This window comes from Saimiri boliviensis, chromosome 9 (assembly GCF_048565385.1).
Source record: "Saimiri boliviensis isolate mSaiBol1 chromosome 9, mSaiBol1.pri, whole genome shotgun sequence".
NCBI classification, from domain to species: Eukaryota; Metazoa; Chordata; class Mammalia; order Primates; family Cebidae; genus Saimiri; species Saimiri boliviensis.
In genome coordinates, this window is record NC_133457.1 from 114926856 (window position 1) to 114953548 (window position 26693).

Consider the following 26693-nt stretch of genomic DNA (forward strand, 5'->3'; position numbering starts at 1 on the left):
GAAACCCCGTCTCTACTAAAAATACAAAAAGTAGCTGAGCATGGTGGCGGGCACCTGTAATCCCAGCTACTCCAGAAGCTGAGGTGGGAGAATCGCCTGAAGCTGGGAGGCAGAGGTTGCAGTGAGACCGGATTGTGCCACTGCACTCCAGCCTGGGGCCCAAGAGCAAGACTCCATCTCAAAAAAATAAAATAAAATAAAAAAAGACCCAGATAGCTAACAAGCACTTGAATCATGAGTCATTTGGGAAATGCACATTAAAACCACAACGAGATCCCATTTTACACTCATTAGAAGGGCTAAAATTTAAGACTGACAATACCAAATACTGGTGAGGACGCAGAGCAACTGGAACTCTCATCCATTCTTGTTCAGAGTGGAAAATGATGTTGAAAGGACATAAAAACACACAGAGAGTGGAAACTGATGTTGAAAATAGGTAAATAAAAACAAACACATGCAAGTCCATCCCTAGGTCATTTACCCAAGAGAAATGAAAGCATTTGCTCACAAAAGGATTTGAATAGGAATGTTCATAGGAGCCTTATCCATAAACTCAAGCCCTGGGAACAGACCGCACGTCGACCGATGGTAAATAAACCATTGTTATATTCATGCAATTGAACAGAGCTCAGCAATAAATAGGAACACACTACTGAACCACAGCACAACAGTGACAGATCTCAAAAATAACATGCTGAGCAAAAACAGCCAGACCCGGAAGGGTACACGCTGTATTCATTCCATTCTATAAAGTTCTAGAACAGGGAAGATAAATCAGCAGTGATAGAAATCAGAACAGCAGCTGCCTCCGTGTGTGGGCTTGAGAAGGAGGCCTTGGCTGAAGGGACACAGGGAACGTTCAGGGCTGCAGGAAATGCTCTGTGTCTTGAGTGGTGGTTACGTGGGTATCTGCGATTGTCAAAAATCACCGAACACTTAGAATCTGTGCAATCTACTTTATCTTAATTATACCTCCATTAAAAATATATATGTCACTAAGAGAGGCAGAGGGGAAAAAGAGCATGTGAGAAAATCCATTTTCTAACCCACCCCCCAAACCCTGCAAAATGAACAAAGTGAATTGACGTTCTGTGTCCCCCGGCAGCAGCGCTTGCTGTGAAACTGCTTTAGGTGTTTTCTGAAATACACCGAGCAGAGAGGCCCATCTGCTGGGCGGGGAGCAAGCTCGGGGGCTTGGGCAGAGCTACCTGGAGACATGGCTGGAAAGGTTCTGGTAAGTTCTCACAGGACCAGGTGTGTGCCTGTGGACATCTCCCGTCTCATTGCAGCCCTTTTCTCCCCACGGGCAGAGTGGAAATACAGTCTAGAGACTGTCACTCCCGTACTGAGCCCCGGCCAACACCACCCGATTTAGTGTTTATAGGACAGAGCCTGACAAGTAAATTGGGCTGTCAGAGCACAAAGCGGGGAACCCCGTGCCGTGTGGGGTCAGGGAATGCTTCCTCCTCGAGGACTCATGAGGAGGGGTTAGCCACGCCACTGAGGGATGGGGAGGGGTGGGATCAGATAAGCATCTCCCCAAGTCTGCCGTACATCAGAATCACCGGGAGACCTCTGAAAGCCCCCGTGCCCAGGTCACATCCTGACAACCAACGTTGAGTCTCCGAGGTGGGACCAGGATATCAGTATTTTTTTTTTTCCCTTTTCCGAAACAGGATCTAACTTTGTTACCCAAGCTGGAATACTGCGGTGCAATCTCGGCTCACTGCAGCCTCCACCCCCTGGGTCCAGGCAATCCTCCCGCCTCAGGCCCCCAAGTAGCTGGGACTACAGGTATGCGCCCACAAGCCTGGCTAACTGTTTTGTTGAGATGGTTTTCACCATGTTGGCCAGGCTAGCTTCCAACTCCTGAGCTCAAGCGGTCCTCTGGCTTCAGCCTCCCAAAGCGCTGAGATTACAGACGTGAGCCGCCAAGCCTGGGCTGGCAGCAGTATTTTTTAAGACAACTCCCAGGTCATTCTAACATCCAGTCAAGTTTGAGAACCCGTGTTCTGGGTGGAGGTGACAGTGTGCAAAAGCCTAAAAGAGAAAGATCACAGTGCATTTGAGAACTCAGGAGCAGACAGGAAGGGAAGCCAAGAAATGCATTTGAGGAAGTGTAGTGGGTTACACAGTACCCCCCACCGGCCTCCTCCTCCCTGCAAACTTCACATCTACCCACAACCTCAGAATGTTCCTAATTTGGAACCAGAGTCTTCGCAGATATAATTAAGGTAAGAATGGAGACGAGATCACCCTGGATTAGCTCTGAATTCAGTAAGTACATCCTCATAAGCAACAGAAAAAGACACACACAGAGACCCAAAAAGGGCCACGTGCAGACAGAGGCAGAGCCTGGAGCATGACAACCACAAGCCACGGAAGGCCAGGGAGACCAGCAGGCACCAAAAGCTGGCAGGGATGGCACAGGCGGTTTCTCCCCTGAGTCTCCAGCAGGAACCAACCCTACCGACACCTTGATTTCAGGCTTCGGGCCTCCGGAACCATGAAAGAATCCATTTCTGTTGTTTCAAGCCACCTGGTTTGTGGTCATTGGTTACAACAGCCTAGGAAACTAACCTAAGAGGGAAGCAGGCGCCAGCTCTCCCCCCGCGGGGAAACTGGAGGTGAAGCGGATCACACCGAGGAGGCTGGGCTCAGGCGGGGAAGGAGGCCGAGCAGGAGGAAAGGAGAAGGGAGGGCAGGCCCCCGAAGCTGCCGTCTGTCACAGGTAGGCTTCTTGTTGGGAAAGATGGGGTATACCCCTGATCTCTTCCATACTCCCAGGAAAATGGGAAGTGCGGTTATCTACATGGAGTGGGAAGAAGTGGGGGTGGCATTCAGAGACTGGCAGACTGGAGAAGGGTCAAGGCAGTCTTCCCGAGAAAAGGAGAGGAGCAGTGGGAGCAGCTGGAGGGACCGCCTTGGCAATGCTGAAGCCCTGGTGGAAGCAGAAGACCGAAACACAAGGGTGCCAGTCTGCGCGAAAGTGAGATTGGGGCTCTGGCCAGCTGGCATCCAAAGAAACATAAGCCACCTGCGCTTCGAGCAAATCGCTCCACCTTCCAAAGAACAGCCTCTGGTAGTTTGTTCATGTTGTTTCTGTTAGCATCTGAAAACTTACCCTTGATCCCTAAGACAGTACGTAAAATGCACCTCCAGCCAGGCGAGGTAGCTCACACCTGTAATCCCAGCACTTTGCAAGGCCAAGGCAGGTGGATCACAAAGTCAGGAGTTTGAGACCAGCCTGGCCAACATGGTGAAACCCCCATCTCTACTAAAAATACAAAAATTAGCTGGGCACAGTGGCTGGCACCTGTAATCCCAGCTACTTGGGAGACTGAAGCAGAAGAATCGCTTGAACCCAGGAGGCAGAGGTTGCACTGAGCCGAGATCATGCCACTGTACTCCGGCCTGGGCGACAAGAGGGAGACTCCGTCTCAAAAAAAAAAAAAAAAAGGCATCTCAAATGTAAATAAATTAGCCTTGCAAGTAAGTACCAGACCACAAAGTGTTTTTCTCACCAACTCACTCTATCTGTCATTGAGACTTTGGCTTAGTTAGTCCACCGTGTCTAAGGGTATGCTGTCATTAGTCAGTGACGATTTATTTTACGATATTCTGCCAATGCATGTTATTGACTAATTGCCCACATGTATTTATTGACTACCTCCCTATGGATTATACAGTAAGTCAAGTAGTCAATAAATATTTATAGACCTACCAGGCACTGATCTAGGGAAACAGAGCAAAGAAGTAAATAAAAATGACAGAAAATTATTAGTGAGAACTGGAGTGGCCAACTGGTAGCTCAGCTTGCTATTGCAAGAAAGGGTTGGTCATGAAAACCAAAAGAAGGGATTTCATAGAGCCAGAAAGTTGGAGACTCTGGCTTTCCAACCTACCAAGTAAAAACAGATGAATCACCTTAACAAGAAGTCTCAGTTTCCTTCTCTGTCAAAAGAAGGCAGGTGAATCAGGCAAATGCCTTTTTAAAAAGAAAAGAAAACCATTCTCAACATTCAAACAGTTTTCTAACACCCTGAAGATCTTGCTGGAGGTATGTGTGGTTAAGTGACGATCCTCAAAGTCTTAGATCAACATAAGATAAGTTGCCTTGAGAAACCCAAAGACAGAGAGGATCAGGGGTTCCTCTTCCCCACCTTGCTACAACCCCCAGCCCCATCCTGGAAAGTGAGTCATTTGCCAGAAAGGGGAGATCTTATCTGCTCAAAATCTCCCAAATCACTGCAAGTTTCCTTCCAAAAACATCTTGAGAGGTTCAAAACCAAGATCTGGGTGGGGCAGCCATCATGACCAGCGTTTGGTGGACAGGAGTGGGGTCTGCTGAGCTGAGTAGGGGAATTCCATTATTTCTAGTAAACTGGTTTTCAACATGTGTTTTCCCTGGTTACCTACTTTTTGGGTCTGTCTCTCCTAAGACCAGAACATAAACTCATCACCAATTCAGACTGACCCAACAATTTCAGTCTGGACTCAAAGGCTGAAAGAAATCAGAGTGGCTCTTCATTCATTTCTAAAGACCAACCAAGACCAAGTTCCGGCCACTCTCCCGAAGAAGGGGCCATTCTCTCTCTTTCCTGGCTTTTCATCATGAGGGTTAGTCTTTCCCAGCCTCTTCTGCAGAAAATACACTTTCCCTTTGCATGTTAGTCTTCAAACTACTACCTCTGATTAACAGAAGCTATCTGCAGATTTTCTTCTGACCCACAGAGTATTTTGATTTTGTTACCTTTTTTTTTTTTTTAATCAGGAGATTTTTTGGTTTATTTTTAAAAACCAAAAGATTTCCAGCTCCCTTTGATATACGCAGCAAAGCACCACGGTACATGTTTCCCTATGTAACAAACACGCAGATCCTACACGTGTACCCTGGAACTTAAAACAAAATAGGCCAGGCTCAGTGGGTCATGCCTGTAATCCTACTTTGGGACTGAGGTGGGTGAGCACTTTGGGAGGCTTGGGTGGGTGGATCACCTAAGGTCAGGTGTTTGAGACCAGCCTGGACAACATGGTGAAACCCTACTAAAAAATACAAAAAAAAAAATTAGCCAGGCATGGTAGCGGGTGCCTGTAATTCCAGTTACTCAGAGGGCTGAGGCAAAAGAATCACTTGAACCCTGGAAGTAGAAGTTGCAGTGAGCCGAGATCACACCGCAACACTCCAGGCTGGACAACAGTGCAAGACTCCTTCTCGATAGAAAAATAAAATAATAAAATAACCAAAATACTTGATGATGCTGAGTCTATATTCCCACGTGGAAATAGTGGCTGCAGCTGAGTAGCAGCAGCACATTTCGGGGGGGCATGTCCCCAGTCTCCACTACTGCCCATGTCTAACACCCAGGCCACCCCATTCATTTTCATCACCTCCCTGGCCTCTACAGGAAATTGATTTTGTGACACCAGTTATGGTAAAATCTCCAGCAAAAAAGGAAAAAAAATTCCTGAACCATAATTTAATATGGAACATGATAATAACAACAGAAAACAAAACATTCTTGAAAGAAAGAGGCTAAAAAATAATAGAAAAGGTTTTTGTTTCTGGAACGACGTTTTTTTTTTTCTTTTTATGCTTTTTTTTGAGACAGGGTCTCACTCTGTCACCCAAGCCAGAGTGCAATGGCATGATCTCAGCTCACTGCAACTTCCGCCTCCCGGATTCAAGTGATTCTCTTGCCTCAGCCTCCCAAGCAGCTGGGACTGCAGGCACACACCACCATCCCTGGCTAATTTTCTATTTTTGGTAAAGACAGAGCTTCATCATGCTGGCCAGGCTGGTCTCAAACTCCTGACCTCAAGTGATCTGCCCCCCAGGACTCCCAAAGTGCTGGGATTACAAGCATGAGCCACGGCACCCGGCCTCTTCCTTATGCTCTTTAAAGTAACTTCTAAACTTCTGAACACTGAGCAGATAATAAGTGTTGTCACATCTAATGGCAAAAATTAACTACGAAACCGTGTTAAAGTATAGGTAGACTTTACACTTAAGTATAAGGTACCTAAGAATGAGCTCAGAGCTACTACTTCTTTTGAAACCTGGTACACACGTGCCAGGTTTCTGCCCAGTGTCCTTCCAAATGGCTGACCTTGGTCACTTCGTATTAGATTCTGAAAATCTTCTGCAATGATACAACCTTCTGTCTGGGTGTCCTTATCCTCTCTAGCCTGTAAACGCATTAAGGCCAGAGAAAGCGTCCTGCTCATCTATGGATCCCCAACCCCTGGCACAGTACAGGATACCAAACAGACCTCAGTCAGCACACGGAGATGGGCTATGTGTGGGGCACAGGGCCTGGCTCCTGCGTGTAAAAGCCCCAGTTCTAATCCTAACCCTGCCACTCTTAGGTTGTGTGCACAACTTACCCCCCCTGTGACTCTACCTCCCCATCTGTAAAACGGGCACACTGACACCAGCTAGTGCCAGGGATTGCTGTGAATATTCACACTGAGCACTTAGCACTGTGACCAGCAGAGCTGAAGCTCAGTGAGTGAGAGCCGCTGTAGTTTGTTATTGTTACTGAAAGAATAAAGGACGAAAAGAAGAAAGGACACCATGTCCAGCGAACTCACTCCAAATGCATCTGTCCTTTTAAGGCCAGAAGGATATTTACCCATTTCAAGTCTTCTGAACAAAGATATAGACTACTTATTGGCCCTATTATTTTTTAATTTCCTGTGAGGCCATGAAACCTTCCAGAAGTAAACCGAAGCAGCAAGAGAACACTTCAATGTGCTCGTCTCTGGCCCCTCTGGTTATCTCAGGCCATCATAACCCTGCAGGTCCCACACATGCCCGCAGGCCACCCCGGGTACCTTCCCCAGAATACCCGGCTCCCTCGAGGGAAGCACACGGGCCCTAGCTATCCAAAGAAAGATCTGGCCCAAGGGCCCAACTTACAGCACTCGATGGGGTTAGATGCAGTCTGCAAAGACACAATCCTGCCACTGGACTCTGGAATGTGAACTCGGAAAACCAGCCTCACCCTCGTGTTCTTTCTTCCAATGTCCGTCTCACCTTTCCGCAGCTCAATGTCGGCGTTTCTAAGCTTCAAGATCCCCGCACAGTCGATGCTGTCAGGAGGTTAAGAACCCCGTTGTCACCAACTATCTTCAGGAGCAGGAAAGATCACCCCCAAAGCTGCCTTAGGCACCCAAAATAATTCTACAGCCAGCCACTGGGGGAAACGGCCATACACCCACATAAGCATTTCAGCCAGGAATGCATACCAAGGTGGGGGTAAAACACTTAACAAAGCAATTAGAGAAACTCCCCCAGTGAAAATTACTTCTCTAGGGAGATTTTTTCATGCCAACGCTTCTACTCAAAAATATCTGAAAAACTCTATGTAACTGGGGAGTATCGATGGTGGACTATTCAATAGGTAAGAGTAGTGAATCAACATGAAATCTCTTGAACTGAATAAATGCACTCCGGTTGTGTATGAGAGCATCCTTGTTCTTAGGAAAAGCATCCTGAAGTATTTAAAAGTAAAAGGGCATGAAGTCTGCAACCTCTCCAACAGTTCAGGAGAAAACGGAGAGGCGAGAGGGAAAGTGACGGAGCATGCGTCAAGCATGTTAACGCTCGGAAAATCTGAGGGAGCAAAATTCAGGAGTTCCTTGTACACTTCTTGCAGTATTTCTGTAAGTTTGAATTTATTTTCCCATCCAAAGGTTTTTTAACCCCAAAATGGGTGCAGTGGTTCCCAAACTTTAGCCACAAGCATATCAGCCTTGTGAATGTGGACCTCTCTGCATCATTACTTAATGATCTCTCTAGGTCAAATGAATGTTTTAAATGTAGTAAATTTAATCTAATCCCATGCAATGTCATACAAAGATTCATGAATATTCTTCCTCCCAAAACGCATGAAAATATTGACACTTTTTAAAAATTTTTCAGACAGATTCTCACTCTGCCACCCAGGCCGGAGTACAGCACTGCCAGCTCAGCTCACCGCAACCTCCAGCCTTCGGGTTCAAGAGATTCTCCTGCCTCAGCCTCCAGCGTAGCTGAAACTACAGGTGCACGCCACCACGTCCAGCTAATTTTTGTATTTTTAATAGAGATGGGGTTTTACCATGTTGGCCGGGCTGGTCTCAAATTCCTGATCTCAAGTGATCCACCTGCCCCAGCCTCCCAGAGCACTAGGATTACAGGCGTGAGCCACTGCACCTGACCTACATATGATACTTTTAAAATAGGAACATTAAAAACAGAAATCGCAATGGGTGGATGGATCGTAGACTGAGGACTGTCATCAACAGCTGTTCCCATCAGTTCCGTAGAATCCCCTTTCCCACATCCCTGCCACCTGTCCCCTGCTGGCTTCTCCCTGAAGACCCACCACCCCCAGCCCCCTGCCCCCAGCCCTTACGTTGCCTTCATGTTGTTTTTTGGCTCCAGGGGGATCTCCAGGACTTTGGTGTTGCCCACAATCTTCTCGTAACTGGTGGTGGTGACAGTTTTCCCCGTGATTCGGTGCACCTGGTAGAAGGCGTGTGGCTTAAGGATCCGCTCATCAGCTGTCCCAATGAAGATCTGAAGTCCCAGAGGCTTGTTTTCCATGTAGCCATGGAGCTGGGAGGGAGAAAACAAATCATTCAGATGTGGGGTGTGGTGGCTGTCACAAAAAACAAACAAACAAACAAACAAACAAACAAAAACAGAGAACTCATGGCAACAGAGAGGATGGGATTCCTGCAGCGTCCAGAGGAATGGAGAACTGGAAAAGACCTTGAGGTCCGGCCAGAGGGTAATGCTTGAATAAATTACAGGGATCCCCTCTAACATTGAATATTAAGCAGCCACTAGAAAGAATACAGTAAGTCAGAATTGCACTTATGGAGAAACAGCCAGAAACTGTGCTTAATTGATGACTGGGGGTGGAAGAAATGATGCACAGGAGTGAGGATAATAACTGAAATTAACTAAAAATAAACTGAAAGGACAAACACAGAGCTCTTGCTAGTGACTGCCTGAAAAGATCAGAAGAACCAACTTTCACTTCTTATGTGACTATATTCCCATTAACAAAGTTTGACTGTATAGTTTAAAAAAAGAGTGAGACAAAAATACCATAGTCTAAGTCAAAAGATAAATACTGAAAGAAAATATAGTGCAACATATAACAGATAAAGGATTAGCACATAGAATATACAGAGAATGCCTACAGTGAGTAAAGAAAAGATTCCCTGGCTGTCTATTTAGAACTGAATTCCAATTCCGGTGGCTTTCTCCAACTTTTTATCCAGCTAAACACACTATATATATATATATATATATATTTTATTTCTTTTGCCTAAGTCTTTCTCCCAGAACTAAATTGTCACCTCTCTAAGGGCAGGGATGTTTATCTAGTTTATTTGCCACAAAATCTCCAGCACCTAGAACAATCCTTGGCACATAGTAGGCATTCTAGTACATATTTGGTGGATAAATTAATAAGGCTATCCAACAGTAAAAAATGAATAAGATACTTGAAGAGGAAATTCAGAAAAAACAAATGGCCAGTTTGACTTCTAAGCAGAAAAATGCAAATCAAACAACCATGAGATACCATTTGTCACCCATTAGAGTTAGATTGGCACACACGTAGATATTTGATAATACCAAGCATTTTAGTGATTGTGGAGGAACAGGCACTTTTATGCAGATGACAGCAATGTAAAATGGCATAACTCTTTTAAAGAGTATTAGAGCAACAGCTTTACTAAACTGCATATAAATAAATAAACACTCTCTGACCCAGTAATTCCACCTCTCAGTATGCACACTTGAGAAACATTGCATATGCAGGACATATGTACGAAAATGTTTACAAAAACAAACAGAATAATGAACAATGAGTTACATCAATAGCCTGATTACTAGTAGGACAGCGTAGGCCATGATACACAAAAGACGCATTTTAAAAAATAGTAAGGTAGAAGCCTATGAACTGACCCAGAAAGATCTAGAACACAATGTTGAAAATCAAAAGCAATGTGTAGAAAAATACATGCAGCATGATACAACTTAAAAAAATGCAGAATGTTTTCCATCCATCCATTTGTAACAGAAAAAGTTGTCAAAGGATGTGCTCCAAACTGACCACACCATCATCACCTCTATGAATGGAGGGGGAGCTCAAGATTGAGAACGTGATCAAAGAGGACTTTGACTTTATATGCCATGTTATAGGAAGAGTAGATTCCTAGAAACCTGTGAAATTGTGTGTGTGTGTGTGTGTGTGTGTGTGTGTGTGTGTGTGTGTGTGTGTATGGATGTATGGAGATAATAGAGATATAGAGATACACAGAGATATAAAACAAGAGACAAAAGGACACTGCTGTACAGTTTAATGATGTATTCCTGTCTTGTCACTGAATGGAGAAACACTAGAAAAATCATTTCACCTTTCTGTACCTCTATTCCTTTCTTCACTAATTGAATGGGATTACAAGTGACAACTCCCTAAGAGCCCATCCTCTCTGGAGATCCTTCAGTAGGATATCCAGTCCCCTGCCAAAAGGCAAATTTGCAGGGTGATGAATGATTACACATGGTCTAGAATTGTGCTAGCGAATGTAGGAGCCGCTAACCACATGAATATGTTAATTAAAATTAAATAAAATTGAAAATTCAGTTTTTCAGGTGCACAAGCCACATTTTAATGTTCGGAAGCCACATGTGGCTAGTGGCAGCCATAATGAACAAACGGCACAGATACAGAACGTTTCCATCATCACAGAAAGCCCTATTGAACAACGCCAGTCTGGAAAGATGGCATACTCAGGTCCCCCTCTAAAAACCATACAAAGAGAGAAGCTAGGAGCGGAGTTGCGCTAGATGATCGCCTTTTTCATAACCTGTCAGACACTTACGTAAGTGTCTGACACACCTGAGAGGCAGCCTCAAGCCAAGATGAAAATCCAAGTCACAAGCCTCTTATCTGAAGAACAGATACTTTTCTTGGTGACAAAACTTTTACAGGTGAGGAAACTGAGACTGCTAAGGTCAGGCAGTCAAGAGGAAGAAGGACAGCACTGAGAAGAGATTGTGTTTTTTGTTGGTTTTGCTTTGCATTTGAGCCCAAGACAAATGTATTTCCTCATCTCCTTTCCTGGATTTATCAGGAGTTGGTATCAAAAAGAAAGGTAGGATGGAGAGAGAGCCCTGATGATGTGTGGCTGTTTCCTCCTTCATGACAGAAGAGCAGAAATCACCTGCTGGGTGTTCTCAAGGTAAACAGCCAGGGAATACCTAGAGATAAAATCTATCGCGTCCCTACAGCTCCGCCTGGATCCAGCCACTTCCGGCCCCTCTCCTGTCAGCAGACTGCCCGAGCCACCATCACCCCTCACTGGAGTGACCAGCACTGACTGCCCAGCTTACCTCTGGCTGGTCTTTCACAGAACAGCTCAATGATCTTTTAAAAATGCAAATCAGATCCGGACACTCCCCTGCCTACAACCCTCCAAAGACTTCCTGTGGCCTCAGAATAAAATCCAAACCCCATGTAATGGTCTATGAACCTCCCGACAGCCCAGCCTCTGCCTTCTTCTCCACCACCCCGCGTGGCTCCTGCCAACACCATCACCCTCCGATTCCCTGAACACACCAAGATCTGTCTGACCTCAGGGCCTCTGCACAAGCCATTTTCCCTGCTTAGAACACTCTTCCACAGGCACACTTGGGTTTCAGCTCTTCGGGTTTTTTCTGAGCCAGATTAGATACACTCAGTGCTAAAGCCAGCTGCTTAGGCATTACAAGAACCAATTATTAAACCTACAGGAATTTTAAGAACCAGTTGACACCACCTTGGTCACTTTGTTATGTACCTTTCCAGCCATAGTGGGAATATTTACACCACAAAAACTGACATATGCCATTTAAATCAGGACTTCCCCCCAACCCCCGGAAAATTGGCTGTTAAGCATTTACTAGCACATCACTGGAATATTTACTTCATTAACATCTGCAATTTCCTTGTTCAGTTATTTGCGGAATACCTCTCTCTCCCGCCTGAATGTGAGTTTCACAGTAGTAGAAACTTTGCTTATTTTGTTAACATGGTAAATGAACACTTGTTGAATAATTAGTCACCACCAACAGTAATGCAGCCCCAGGCGTGGTGGCTCGTGCCTGTAATCCCAGCACTTCGGGAGGCCAAGGTGGGTGGATCTCTTGAGCCCAGGAGCTCAAGACTAGCCTGGACAACATGGCCAAACCCTGTCTCCACGAAAAAACCCACAAAAATTAGCCAGGCATAGTGTCACAAGTCTGTAGTCTCAGTGACTTTGTGGGGCTACAGTGAGAGGATCAGCTGAGCCCAGGAGGTGGAGGCTGCAGTGAGCCATGATCGCGCCACCGGGTAGCAGTGTGAAACCTGCTCTCCACTGCACTCCAGCCTGGGTAGCAGAGTGACACCCTTTCTCAAACAATAAACCAACAAAAAACAGTAATGCAGCAAGGAAAGCATCTGTGTCCCTCGTGCCACACACCACACGATGTTTTACACATCTCACAACAATCCCATGTCAGATGGGCTCTCTGCCACCCACATTTCACGGGTGAGGAAACTGAGACTGCTAAGGTCAAGTAACTTGCCCCAGTCAACACAGTGAGTATAGGGCAGTGCCAGGTTCCGCACTCCAGCCTCTCAGGCTCCGAACCACCTGCTTCCCCGTCACCCTCTCCCTATCTTCAGCGTCAGTGGATTCCACTCTGATCTCTAACTACAGGTCAGAAAGGGCATGTCCTGAAAGAGAAACTAAGCAGGTGCTAAGCTGCAACATCAAGAATGTGCTTCCTGGGGCCGGGCGCAATGGCTCACGCCTGTAATCCCGGTACCTTGGGAGGCTGAGGCGGGTGGATCACTTAGGGTCAGGAGTTCAAGACCAGCCTGGGCAATGGGGCAAAACCTTGTCTCTCCTAAAAATACAAAAATTAGCCAGGTGTGGTGGCGTGTGCCTATAATCCAGCTACTCGGGAGGCTGAGGCAGAAAAATCGCTTGAACTCTGGGCGGTGGAGGTTGCAGTGAGCCGAGATTGCACCACTGTACCCCAGCCTGGGCAACAGAGCAAGACTGTCTCAAAAACAACAACAACAACAACAACAACAACAACAATAGAATGTGCTTCTGCTGCACAGGAGAGAAAGTAGAGGAGGTGGGAGGGAAAAAAGACAGGGCATGGAGGGAGAGAAACAAACAAAAACGCGAGCTCCTTGCGGGGAAACCTCCGCTAGGAACGCCAAGAACGGCCTCTCTGAGTTGAAGAGCAGCCCCTGGGTTGACCTGGGCTAGCTCGTACAACGTGAACAGAGAGAATGCACCTCGCACTGGTGAGGGTCCCTTCCCCCCTTCCCCACCTCCCCAGGTAAGACCAGAGCGCCCCGGGGTAGAGCAGAAAGCACAGTTTTTCGCTTTGGGTCAGATGCCTCTGAATTTCGATGCCAGCTCTGCTACTCAATGGCTGTGCGACCGTGAGCAATTGCTCCCGCGCTGAGTTTCCATGGGCTCAGATAAACGGGGGACATCACCTCCCACCCCGCAGGCCTCTTCTGAAGGCTAGAAAGGGCGACCTTTGTTGGACACCAAAGCACGGGGCACAGGGTAGGTACCCACGAAACGAGAACTTTCCTTGTCATCAGAGGATGACACAAATCGAAACAGGGAGGTGATATTACAGAACTGAATGGAAGGGTGAAGAATGAATGTGAACGACTAACAAAGTGAGAAGCAACGAGAGCGCCTCCCATGCGGGAAAGCCCGGGCGCCGACTGCAGCCTCTGGGTGGGCTGGCTGAAGAGCCGCTGGCTGGGAGCATCAGAGGAAAGAGGGGCCAGGTGAAGAAACCTCCCCATCTCGCGTGAAAAGAACACTTCCCGTCCACCCCCCCATCCTCCCCTTCTGCAAAAGGTGCAGAATGTGCCCAGAACCCCGACTGCTCAGCTGCCTTATTTCGGAAGCGCCTTCCTTGCTGGGTCCCTGGAGGCTTGCTAAGAACAACGGCCAGCCATTTACTTGCTTCTCCAAAAACTCAGTGATTTGGGTTTTGCAACCAGAACTGGATGTTTTAAGATGACGTGATCTGCCCTTCAGGTTCCAAACTTCCTGCCATCCCCATGTCTGGGAGACCTCAGTCAGGAGGCTTTGGTGTGGCCTTTTCAGGCTTCTCCAAAGGTGAGGTCCCCTCGGTGGCCTGGGCCAGCACAATCACAGTCCGGGCACAGCAGACACATCCTGCAATACAGGAGCTCCATGTCACCAGCCTCCCGAGCAAAGAAAGCGCCACTTCCTGCAGCCAAGGTGACAGCGAAAGCTTTCTGCTTGTTGTAATTTCCCAGGCGGTTGAAAAGGTTCCAGGAAGAAGCGGTGTTTCTTGTGCACACCATGACGGTGGAATGCACAGGAAGGGAGTGCCCACGGCGCCCATGGGGGTGGGGGCCCAGGTGGCAGCCTGGTGGGACTTCCATCCACCAACCTTCCCAGCAAGGGAAGCCACAAAGCAAACTGCAGGCTTGGGGATGTCATTCTATTCATGATCCACTGTGTCCCCTTGTCAGCTCAGTTACTCAAAACAACAGATCTGAGGAAGGATGTGATTTAGACATTCTGCCATAGTTAGCTATATAAATGCTACCGTCCAACCTCGTCACAAGGAAAAGTTTGCACCCTCCATAGGGGAAGATCTTTCTATATGGTATATTGGGATCACTTGCAGACATAGCTAATTCAATCTCCGTAACAATGCTCAGAGAAGAGCACTGTTATCTCATTGTTATCTCAACCAGGTTACGTAACTTGCTCACAATCCTACAGGTCGTAAGTGACCAGGTGGCAAGGGACCCCACTGGCCCTGTTTGCTTCTTCTGTTGTATGGCTGACTCCTGATTCACAAAGAGGCAAAATCCCCCAACCCCCCAGGCCCCCAAGTCTGGCCTCTGCATTTTTAAGACAGGCAGGTCCACCCCACCAGCTCAAGAATAACAACGCAGAGACAAGCAAACATAGCCTCCACCTGTCAAAGACTCACAGCATCAAAGAGAATGCTCACAGACTCACCCCCTGCCTGCCACCAAATTCAAGCTCTGCCTATTCTTAGTGGCAGCTTAACTGTCCTGACATAAAGGTACAAAGGCATCCATATTTGTTGATTCTTGCTCTTCCTTTTTCTTGGTATAAAGTAATAAGGATTCACCCATTGCAGGAAAAAATAGATGAGATAAATCACAACGAAAATACCCCCTGAAAACAAGTAAGCATTTGAGTGTATATCCTTCGAAACTTTCCTTTCATTCTAAACTTTTATTATTTTTATTTTTCCTCTTAATTGACAAATAATAATTTTATGTATTTATGGGGTACAATGTGTGATGCTTTGACGTGTGTTTACATTGTGGGATGATTAAATCGAGCTAATCAATGCATCTAACACCTCATATGCTTATCGTTTGGTGGTAAAAACACTTCAAATCTACTCTTAGTAATTTTGAAATATATGTGATGATTATTCACTATAGTCATCATCCTGTACAAGAGATCACTAAAGCTTATTCCCGTAGCTGAAGACATCTGCCCTGTCAGACTTTTCTTCCGGGCACACAGATCAACACAGTGGTGTTCGAGTTTATGTATTGTCTGCAATTACTAAGACTGTCGTGTTCTCTTGCCATTAAATCTTACTTTATAAGAATCTCAAAGAAGTACATGGCATATCCCAAGGTTCAGACCAGCCTGAGGCCAGTGAGTTTCCTGGGACACACGGTCCGAGGGAACATTCACTATCAAGGTCCAGCAAATGCAAGGTGGGCACCTGAGAGTGAGCCCCAGTCCACATGTGGCTCCCTGGTGCCTCTCTTCCAGCATCCCAGCCCCAGCCCTCGCGTGCCCATTCTACCTGTGGACCCCTGCAGCCGGCGGGCACCTGGGCACCTAGGCAGTTCCCAGCTTTCCCCCATTACGAACACTTGCCAATGGGACTTCCCTGAAAACGGCTCTTCTATCAGCTCTGCTCAGGGCTTTGTAATACTCTCAGCTGGACGATTCCAATCCAAAACGTGGGATTGATTTTCAAAATGGCAACGGGCCAAACAAACTGTTTTGAATTTTACTAAAATAAAACATTAACAATGTTAAGTAGCATTTTTGTTGAATTTGAAATATTAGGAAACTGCTATCGTCCTCAAAAATGTCACTCTGAAAGAAAGAAAAAGCCCTGGGATGGGGGTGGGAGGGTGGGGGGAGGGTGCCGGGGAAGAGCACTGCAATTCCCCATGGCCACGCAGCACGTGGGGGGACAAGTCTACAAACACACATGGATCCCAATTCGCCATTTATTTTTGGGTGCAAAAGTCGTAGCACATACCTGCCACCCTAAGCCCACTTCCACCCCACCCACACACACGCAGACACACACACACAGACACACACACGCACACACACACGGACACACACACACACACACAGACCAGGCACACTTCATCCGTGACTTGACTCTCAGCCATTCCAGCAAGCCACGAGTGTGTGTTAATCACTCCAATAAAAACCTTAACTCTTGGTGCTTCTCTCTGCCTCAGTTCCATACTGGGTCCACCTCGAAGCCCTGTCAATCCCGTTCCCTAAATCCCACTCACATGTGCCACCTGTGCCTCCTCCATCACTTCCACCCTAGTGCCCTTGTCAAACAGGGGAGCTGGCCTCCTTGCCCACCCCCTCCCTCCACCTATGGTCTTCTTCACCCAGGAGTCCAGCTAGAAAGATCCTTAAGATGGTAAGTTAGAGCTTATGCCACCTCTGCTAAAATCCCCCCAATAGCAACCATCTTCCTTGCATCAAAAAGCCAGCGTCCTTACCATGACTCAGAAGATCACGTATGACCTGGCCCTGCTTCTCCATCTCCACCCCACCCTTCTCCCCTCCCTGCTGCCCCCCATGACAGCCACAGTGGCCTTGTCACCCTCAAGACAGCCAGGCACCCACCAGGCAGGTACCCATCCCTGGATCCCAACACTTATCATGCCCTCAGTTTGAAATGCTCTCCTCCCATACCCACAGGGCTCACCCAACTCTTCATTCAAACCTGTTCTCAGGTGACCCCTCATCAGAGAGGCCTTCCCAGACAGCCCCACCCCAACGTGAACCCCCATGCCCTTCTCACTACCCCCTGCCCCACAGACCCGGTCCCTTCCCTCCACCTGATCCCGTGTGAGATAGTTATTTGCTCTTTGCTGCCTCCCCCACTAGAATATCAGTCCCTAGGGCACCACCCCATCTTTCCTGTTCACGGTGCAGCCTCAGTGCCTAGAGCACCACACAGGTGTCCAACGAGTGAGCAAGGCTAGAAGGGAGAGTATGTGACATCATGGGAGAGGCTGGAGCAGCTGCAGTCTCTCCAGACCCGCCTCTCTCCCATGACAAAGAGCTGTTATGTGCCCACACCGGCTTCTCCCCAGCTTAGGCAATTCCCACGCCGACCCACGGTGACCATTGTGTCACAGAGCCTTGTCCTACCCAGTGTGGGCACGACTCAGCTGTTTGGACAACTGGTACCTGGGCTGCCCTGTGCCAAGCAGAGGTGACAGCATCTCCAGGTATGACAACAAAGGAGCCCTGTGCCTGCTTTCTGACCCAGCTGGGACCTCACTGGCTGGATGTGTCTTCAGTCCAGCAGGAGGCCACTGTGATCAGCCACCCTGCTGATAGTGGCACATTTTGAAATTACACAGGGAACCATAAAAAGAGAATTAGACATTCTGGACAGGCTTGCAAACCAGACGAGTCAGGCTCTCTCTATGTTCTAAATTAAGAATCAAGGCACTCTGTAGTTCTCACATCACTGAAAATTAAAAACAGACATATCTACCGCATAGCAAGCACGCTTACTCAAGAGAGGCTTGATGGCCTGAAACATGCTAGATTTGTTTCCAATTACCATGTCCACATTTGAAATGCTTAGGAAGCCCTAGAAACCAGCGTGCAGAGATCAGAGGCAAGGCACATTCGCCTGACTGGACTCAGGACCAAATGCTGCACCCCATCCCCCTCCGCTCATGGCTCCCCATGGGGTCTTTGACTAAAAAACCTGGATTATTTTGTCCCCTCCTTTGGGTGCTGGAGGCATGAACCTTCCCTTCTCTGCTCTCACCCGCCCCTCTCCACTCTCGACCTCCAGCTTCCGGCCTCCTGGACAGACGTGTCAACTCAGCCACAGACTCCCCACCAGACTTCCTGTCCCCACCATCATGTAGGAACCGGGTCTGGAAGTAAGGGATTAAAATATGCAAGCCTTCTCCAAGTTGACTTTGGAGTTGCGCTCTTTCTTGCTGATTATTTTTTAAGAAGCCATACGAGTGCTTTTCACACCTTCTGTGTATTCCTCTTGCGTAGTCAGCGTAACACTGAGATCAAGAGTCTGAACGCCGGAGCCCAACCATCTGGGTTCACATCTCAGCACCGGCACTTAACATGTCATGGTAGGAAAGTTACTTGACATCTCCAGGCCTCAGTTTCATCATCTGTAATGGGGCTCCTGACCCTGCACACCTCATCAGGCTGCTGGCAGGCTCAAGTGGGCTATGCATAAAGCCTGTCACAAGCCATCAATGTTAACTTTCATTCATATTCTTTCATCTATGGCTAGGTGAGTTGGGGCAATTAAAGACCTCTTCTCTGGTCTCAGTTCTTGGAAGAAATTGTCTTGAAGGTTGTCTTTCAGTTCCAACATACAATGATCCTCAGGTACATTTAGAATAAAATCCAGGCCAAGGAGGGTGGATTCTTTGAGGCCAGGAGCTCAAGACCAGCCTGGCCAACATGATGAAACCCTGTCTCTACTAAAAATACAAAAATTAGTCTAGCCTGATGGCGCATGCCTGTAATCTCAGCTACTCAGGAGACTGAGACATAAGAATCACTTGAACCTGGGAGGCAGAAGTTGCAGTGAGCCGAGATCACACCACCACATTCCAGCCTGGGTGACAGAGCAAGACTCCATCTCAAAAAAATGAATAAATAAAATCCAAACTGCCCATCACAGCTAACAAAACTCTGTACGAACAGGTCCCCGCCCACATCACCAGCTTCATCTCCCTCACTCCAGTCCAGCCACGTGGGTGCCCTTGCTGCTCCTGGAACAGGCCACATTTGTCCCTGCCACAGGCCCTTTGCATATGCTATGCCACTGGCCTAGAACATTCTTCCCCTGGGTCTTCCCATGGCTGGTTCCTCCTGACCCTTCAGGTCTCAGCCTAAATGCAGAGCCCTCCCTAAAGCGTCACTCCATCACATCTTCCTGTTTATTTCCTTCCTGACTGGGTTAAGTGTTACTTTGTGCATTTGCTTATTGCCTGTTCCCAGCCCCTGCCCCACTAGAATGGAAGCCTGTCCATCACCGTGCCCCAGCACCGCCAACAGTATCTGGCACACAGTAGATGTTTAATAAATATTTGCTGAATAAATAAATGAATAGATTGATTCTCAGGTTCCTATGTGGATCCACATATTGCCGGGTGATTCATTCTCCAGTGACTCTGAGAAAGGAGGTCCATTCATGTCTGGAATAGAATCCCTACGTTTGGAGTCTGCCTCAACTCACTCCCATGCGAGCCAGGCTGCAGGAATGTGTCTCACCATGAAAGAGACATATTATCCCAGGCCAGCCAATTACACTGCAAGTCAGAAGAGGAGAGTAACCTGGGCTGGAAAAACGAAGTTTACAATCTTGAGATTGAGTTGAAAGCACAGCAGCCTGGCAGCTCGTGGAGACGGCAAGGGAAACATGAGGCACGGGCAGTGCCCCCTGCTGCCGAGTGTTTACCCAAAGACCAGACAACAAGGGGAAAGCATCTCCCGGAGTTCCTCACTTGGGACACTGACCTGATAGTAGAGAACAAGGTATCTAATATCTGCAGAGGCCCAGGCTCCGGGAGAAGCAGGGAAAAGGGAGAGGCTTGATGCCCAAGAGATGGCAACTGGAAAATGGAGTTTGCAGAAACTCCATGCAAGCCTCTGGCCCTGACAGTGCCCAGCATGGCAGTGCATGAATGCCCCAGAGATGCCGGGATGGGAGCGAGGCTACAGTGCCAGCCTGATGGGCAGCCCCATCGGAACACATCAGTAAGATCTTCCTCTGCGGGGGCCCGGGGAGGGAGGCCATCTGGGCAAAGAGCTAGTGCATGCCGGGTTTAATACCCAGGTGATGGGTTGGCGACGCAGCAAAGCACCATGGCACACCTTTCCCTCTGCAACGAGCCTGTGCATCCTGCACATGTATCCCGGAACTTAACATTAGAAAACAAAAGCATGCCCGGGAAACTGCAGTTCAGCTTCACAAAAATGTTCCACCAGAGACATCTGGATGAGCCATGAGCTCTGGCCTCTCCTCTTTCACTACAGCCACGGCTGAAAAAGAACCCCAAGATGGTGAAGTGGCAAAAGCCAGGATGGAGGAAACGCAGGACAGCTGGCTGAGCCAGCCCCAGCAAGCAAAAGGTGAGTTATTCCCAATCAATGACACACACGCGCGCGCGCACACACACACACACACACACACCCCGAAGACTGTGCAGGTCTCTCTGGATTCAGACCAAAAGTTCTGAGTCACTTTTGCCACAAGGGGGAAAAAAAAAGAGAAGGCAGACGTGATGTGTACCTTTCCACACTCTATTTTGGGATTTTAAGATCCAGTTTCTTTCGTTTCAAAGGGTGGGTTTTTGGAGGGCTCTCTGCATAACTCTTAGACTCTGAGCACGGCGAGACGGCGCTGAGACGGGCTCTGTCGGTGACCTGGGGAGAGGCGGGACCCACTGGCAGATCAACAAAACGCATCATTCAGGAACAAGGGGCCCGTTCTTGTGTGCAGCGCATGGGGCCTGGCCTCCATAAACATGCTGGAAGCCTGTGGGCTGAGCCTGTCTGACTCACCTCTTCATCGGGGCCATTCCCAAGTTCATTCACTCCTCCGTTTAGTCATTCATGCAGCAGAGCACCTCTCAGGGAAGGGAGATTAAGCTGAAGGCTGTCCTTTCAGGATTATTAATACACATCCCTTTGGTGAAGAATCGGATGCTTCTCCAGATGGGTGGCAACATTTGAGATTATCACAATCCCGTAATTTAAGGCATTGGGGTAAGAAACACATTGGCTGTTGGCCAGTATGGACTATTGATCTGGGGGCCAAATAAATCTTTCTCATCGGGGGCTGCCCCGTACACTGTAGGGCGTTTGTCAGCATCCCTGGACTCTACCCAGTAGACACCAGCAGCCACCCCTTCCCCAACTGTGATACACAAAAAGTCTCTGGCCATCACTAAATGTCCCCTGGGACACAAAATCACTCCCATTGAGAAACATTCTTAAATTAAGCTAACATTTATGGGGAGGGGAAAGATAAAGTCTGCTCTGAAACCCTATCCCTTGTCCATCAGAAAGTGTCGTCAACAAGACCTTCAACAAACACCCCTCATCCTTCCACTTGTCACCTTCTCATCGACCTCCCCAGGTACCCACACTACCACCTCTCACCTGGACCCCTGCATTCAGCCTCTTGCTAATCTCTGCCTCATCCTTTGTCCCCATCCTGAATAGAGTCTCCACAAGCAGCCACAGGGACCTTTTCTAAGCAAATGAGATCCCACCACTTTCCTACTTCAAGTCCACCCATGGCTTCCAGGTGCATAAAGAATTAAATTCAGGCCCAGTGTGGTGGTTCCTGTCGTAATCTCAGCACTTTGGGAGGCTGAGGCAGTTGAATCACTTGAGGCCAGGAGTTCAAGACCAACCTGGCCAACATGGTAAAACCCTATCTCTACTAAAAATACAAAAATCAGTCAGGCATGGCAGCAGGCGCCTGTAATCCCAGCTACTCCAGAGGCTGAGGCAGGAGAGTCGCTTGAACCCAGGAGGTGGAGGTTGCAGTGAGCCGAGATTGCGTCACTGCACTCCAGCCTGGTAAAAGAGCGAGAGTCCGTCTCAAAAAAACAAATGCAAAAATTAGCTGGGCATGGTGGCAGAAGCCTGTAATCCCAGCTACATGCGAGGCTGGGGCAGGAGAATCGCTTGAACTCAGGAGACAGAGGTTGGAGTGAGCCAAGATCAGACCAGTGCACTCCAGCCTGGACAACAGAACGAGACTCCATCTCAAAAATACGACAAAGATGTGTGCGGGTGATTTGCAGAAGTGCTCCTGAGAGGAAGCTCACCAAGACGGCAAGGGGGCCGCTTCGGCCCTGTCTCCCTCCCTCCTTGGAATTCCACTGCTTGGAGTATAGATGTGCTGGCTGCAGCCCCAGCAATCATTTTGAATCATGAGGTGACCTGGAGCTGAACAGAAGGTAAGAAGAAACCTGGATTCCTAATGACTTGATAGCATTTTTGGACTACCCACCTCCAGATTTTCTACATAAGAGAATACATTCTTACATGATAAGCAACTGTTATTTGGGGTTTTCTGTTAGAGGCAATTAAACCTTCCTTTTTTTTTTTTTTTTTTGTTTTCTTGGGTTTTGTTTGTTTGTTTGTTTGTTTGTTTGTTTTGAGACAGAGTTTCGCTCTTGTTACCCAGGCTGGAGTTCAATGGCGTGATCTCGGCTCACCGAAACCTCCGCCTCCTGGGTTCAGGCAATTCTCCTGCCTCAGCCTCCTGAGTAGCTGGGATTACAGGCACGCACCACCATGCCCAGCTAATTTTTTGTATTTTTAGTAAAGACGGGGTTTCACCATGTTGACCAGGATGGTCTCGATCTCTTGACCTCGTGATCCACCCACCTCGGCCTCCCAAAGTGCTGGGATTACAGGCTTGAGCCACCGCGCCCGGCCCAGAGGCAATTAAACCTAAGTCTAATTGCATCACCTCATGAGCATAAAATCAAGTCCTCTATTCCTTCATTCAAGTTCTTCTCAACTGCATTGCAATGACAGTAAGACTACCACGTTTAGGTGAGCTACCATTTAAACAAACTCAAGGTACAAACCGCACAGGTATCAGTACACCAGCCTGCTTTACCAAAGGCTTCAAAAAAAAATCATTTCTCTGAAAAGCCAGTGTCAAAAGCGAATCTGGAAGAAACTGCCATGTACAAAGAGTGACAAATGATTCAACTGCTCAGAAACATACCAAGTAATGACACCCAAGTCCGTCTGCAAATGTTCTCATCCGCTTACTCACAATCCAAAAGAGCGTCTAAAAAGGTATTCCCAAGAGGAGAGGTGAAGTGGGGAAAGATGACCGTCTGACACACGCAGGAGTGACGATGGTGCTCGCTAGAAATAAAATTGCTGCTTACTTTCTGTCTGGTTTCCGAATTGCTTTTTCCTGGTCAAGAGGTGCCAGGTCTGGCAGCTTTCTAAACATTTGAAATTCAATTCAAGTCAACAAATATTTGTTGAGTTCTGCCTATTCACAAAAAGAGCCACGCTGGGGAAACTGGATAATAGGGAGATGCTATAATTAATCATAACACCAACAGTGACAGCTAATAACGTATTGAGTGCTTGCTAAATACAGGGCATTGTGAAGTATGATATCTATCAATCTTCGCTGCAACTCTATGAGACAGATGTTATAATTTTAAACAAGAGGGAACTGAGGCTCAGAGAGATTAGGCAGTTTGCTCAAGGTCACACAGCCAAGAATAGAGAAGCCAGGATTCCAACATCGCAGGTCTACCTCCATGACCCATTACCATACAGTCTTCTGTTCCTGTTGGCTCCAAAGAGGGGAGAATACACAGCCACACATGGCCACACCGCTGTTCCCAGCCTTAGTCATAGCCCTGATCTTCTACCGGACTGTTGGTTACTGCGTATCTTTAAAATTTAAATTCATATCTTTACTTACAGAAATTTATCTTAAAAGAAACTTTATGTTGCTACCTTAAGTAGGAAACAGGAATACCAGCAGGAAATCAAATGTGTGCATAAATACACACCAAAATAAAGGTGCCATTAAAACAACTACAGCAGCTACACATGGTGGCACATGCCTGCCAACCCGGCTACTTGGGAGACTGAGACTGGAAGGCAGTTTGAGCCGAGGAGTTTTGAGACCAGCTAGAGTAACACAGTGAGACTCTGTCTCAATTACAAATATATATAAATTTAAAAATACAATGATTATAAATGTTAAAAATGCTGACTAAGTAACACACCACTAACCAGCATGCTCCTTTCCCAGGGAACCATGGTTTACGGAATACAGGGCTGGCTTTCAGAGTACAGCAGAGGAGGTGCTGGAGCGCCAGGTTTGGGGAGCCCCAGGGTAGGAAGCCACCATCTCCAAAGCCAGTAGATCATCACAGGGTGGTTAAGAAAAGCACCCAGGGCAGTGCCCAGACACAAGAGGTACTCAGCGAACCTCTACAAAAGGACCGGAGGACATCCGCTAAGGACTCCTCACCAGGAGAGAAAAGTACCACTGCCTGCCCACGTGCTAGGAGAACGGTCCTGTGTTCAGAGAAAGAACTAAAAAAAAGAAAATCATCTCCTGGCTCCAGAGCACAAATTTTTAACCTTTCTTTGTACCAATGACCCCTTTTGCCGCTTGGTAAAGCCATGGCCCCATCTCTGAGGGATTCTTTCACATGCATAAAATGGACAAGGTCAAAAAAAAAAAAAAAAAAAAAAAGAAGACGAAGGCGGCAATCAACCAATATATCAAAACTGAAAAGTGGCATTTGTTCAGGTAGCCCGTCGGTCCGTCTTCCTTGCTCTGGGTTTGCATGCGCTGTGCCTACGAGGTATGCAACGGTAGACCAGTAAATATTCAACCACCAGCTCTCCAGGACAAAAAGCTCGGTTTGCAGTGTTCGGCCATTTCCCTGGTGTCAGCCCTGCACAATGGCTGACTTCCGGCCACCAGTGTGAGGACACTGTGGGAGGAGTGAGGAGAAGCGGGGGCGGCCCTTCCACGCTGCCTCCGCCCTGCAGATCCACGGATGCCCATGACGTCAGGCACACAGCTTATAACATCATGTCACAGAGTTCCTGGAACCTTAAAAATCAGCTCTCACGAGGCCACGCAAACTGGCTCCAGGGCACGCCTGGGCACCCACGGGGCTCTGCGTGCATCTGTTTGGGTGCTGTCTACTCAATTGCAGTCTGCCCAGCTCTCCCTCTGTTCTCCCATCGATTTTCACATCTGCCAGTTGAGATCACCCCCCCCACCCTCACCAACATACACACACACATGCACGCATATAGACACGCGCACCCCTTGCCCCAGCCCTCCTCCCGGTGAAAGGTGAAGACCCTGCTGTGGTCTGGCCTGCATGCACATACACCCCTGCAACCCCCACAGTGCCATGAACACCTCTTGTTCACCCGGCCCAGGCTCCCCTTCGATCTGGAGAAAGCCGCATCCCCGCACATCCCAGAAACGGGCAAACCCTGCAAACCAAATCACCTCGGCCCCAAGGCTCCCAGAGCCTCGTCTTTAAATCCCATCACACACATCTTCCTGTCTAGACGGGGCCCCTGGCTGCCAGGGCCTCAGAGTGGATGGATTCACAGCTCCACCCCCTGGCACCGCCGCGCCCCGCCACAGTGCTCAGGACCTGGGCAGCCCCCAGCTTCTAGAAGAGACACCGAGGCGGCTGCGCAATCCACAGGCACGAGTGTGCGTGAGTGCGGCGGGACTCAGGCACGCCACCCCAGAGAAGTGGGCGGCCGTCGAGCTGAGTGTCATCCATCATCCTTTCGATGAAAAGTGGGAAAACAAACAACAGAAACCCGGCCCGGCCTCGTTTAATGCGAATCAAACACTAAAGCCACAGGAGAAAGCTTTTCCTCTCTGAGCTTCCCTTTTCCGGCCCAGGAACACCACCAGCCAAGATAAGGGGCTGCGCCGGGCCCTCTGCGCGGCTTCAAAGGGCTGGCACCCCCTGCCCGGCCCGCTCCCACCCCCACTGGCTAATGCGCTCCCCGCTCCAGCCCTTGGGGGAGCAGGAGGCGGCCGGGGCTCCACGCCAGGCGGCTTGGAAGAGGTTTAAGGCTCACGCCACAGAAGGGAGGAAGCCCGGCCTGTCAAGAAGCGTGATAAAGCAGCTCCTTATCGCAGCTTTCCTTTCAACTGCCTCCAAGTGAGCGCCGGACGGGGCAGGGCCTGTCAAGGCCAAGCGTGTTCCTTTCATGTCGCCCTGTGTTCCTTGGTCAGCGGCATATCCATGGGCGCATGGAACTGTGGCGTCAGCATTGGAGTTGGCAGCTTGGGGCCAGAGTCCCCAGGCGGATGCGAGCGTGTGCCTCCCAGCCTGGGCCTTTGCTGAACCGCATGGCATCTGCAAATTCGCTAGAACCATCTGGGCCCCAGTTTTACCATCGGGAAAACAGGAGGAGAAGCTTCCAGAGCAGTAGGACCCAGTGGTTCAGACCAGGGGCTAGGGAGTCGGCTGACCCAAGCTCGAGTCCCAGCTGCAGAATCCACGGGCTATGGACCTTGGGCAGGACTCCCCGACTCTTTGACATGGGTAACATCGAAAACGCGCTTGAGGCCAGCCGCAGTGGCTCACGCCTGTAATCCCAGCACTTTGGGAGACCGAGGTGGGCAGATTGCCTGAGCTCAGGAGTTCCCACCAGCCTGGGTAATACGGTAAAACCCCGTCTCTACTAAAATAAAAAAAAATTAGCTGGGCATGGCAGTGGGTGCCTGTAGTCCCAGCTACTTGGGAGGCTGAGGCAAGAGA

General features: G+C 48.4%; 1 protein-coding gene across 7 annotated transcripts in view; it reads right to left on the bottom strand.

The window, feature by feature from the left end:
• The window catches only part of NFATC2 (nuclear factor of activated T cells 2), a 180071-nt gene that overhangs the window by 85492 nt on the left and 67886 nt on the right, over positions 1-26693 (bottom strand). For all 7 annotated transcript variants that reach the window (XR_012519374.1, XM_074406662.1, XM_074406663.1 and 4 more), the window contains exons 4-5: positions 8406-8608; positions 6926-7098 (exon numbers count right to left, since the gene is read on the bottom strand). Coding sequence is in view for 6 of the 7 variants with exons in the window: in XM_074406662.1 (XP_074262763.1) it covers positions 6926-7098; positions 8406-8608 (376 nt within the window). In the remaining variant the exon portion in view is untranslated. The remainder of the gene's footprint in view (positions 1-6925; positions 7099-8405; positions 8609-26693) is intronic.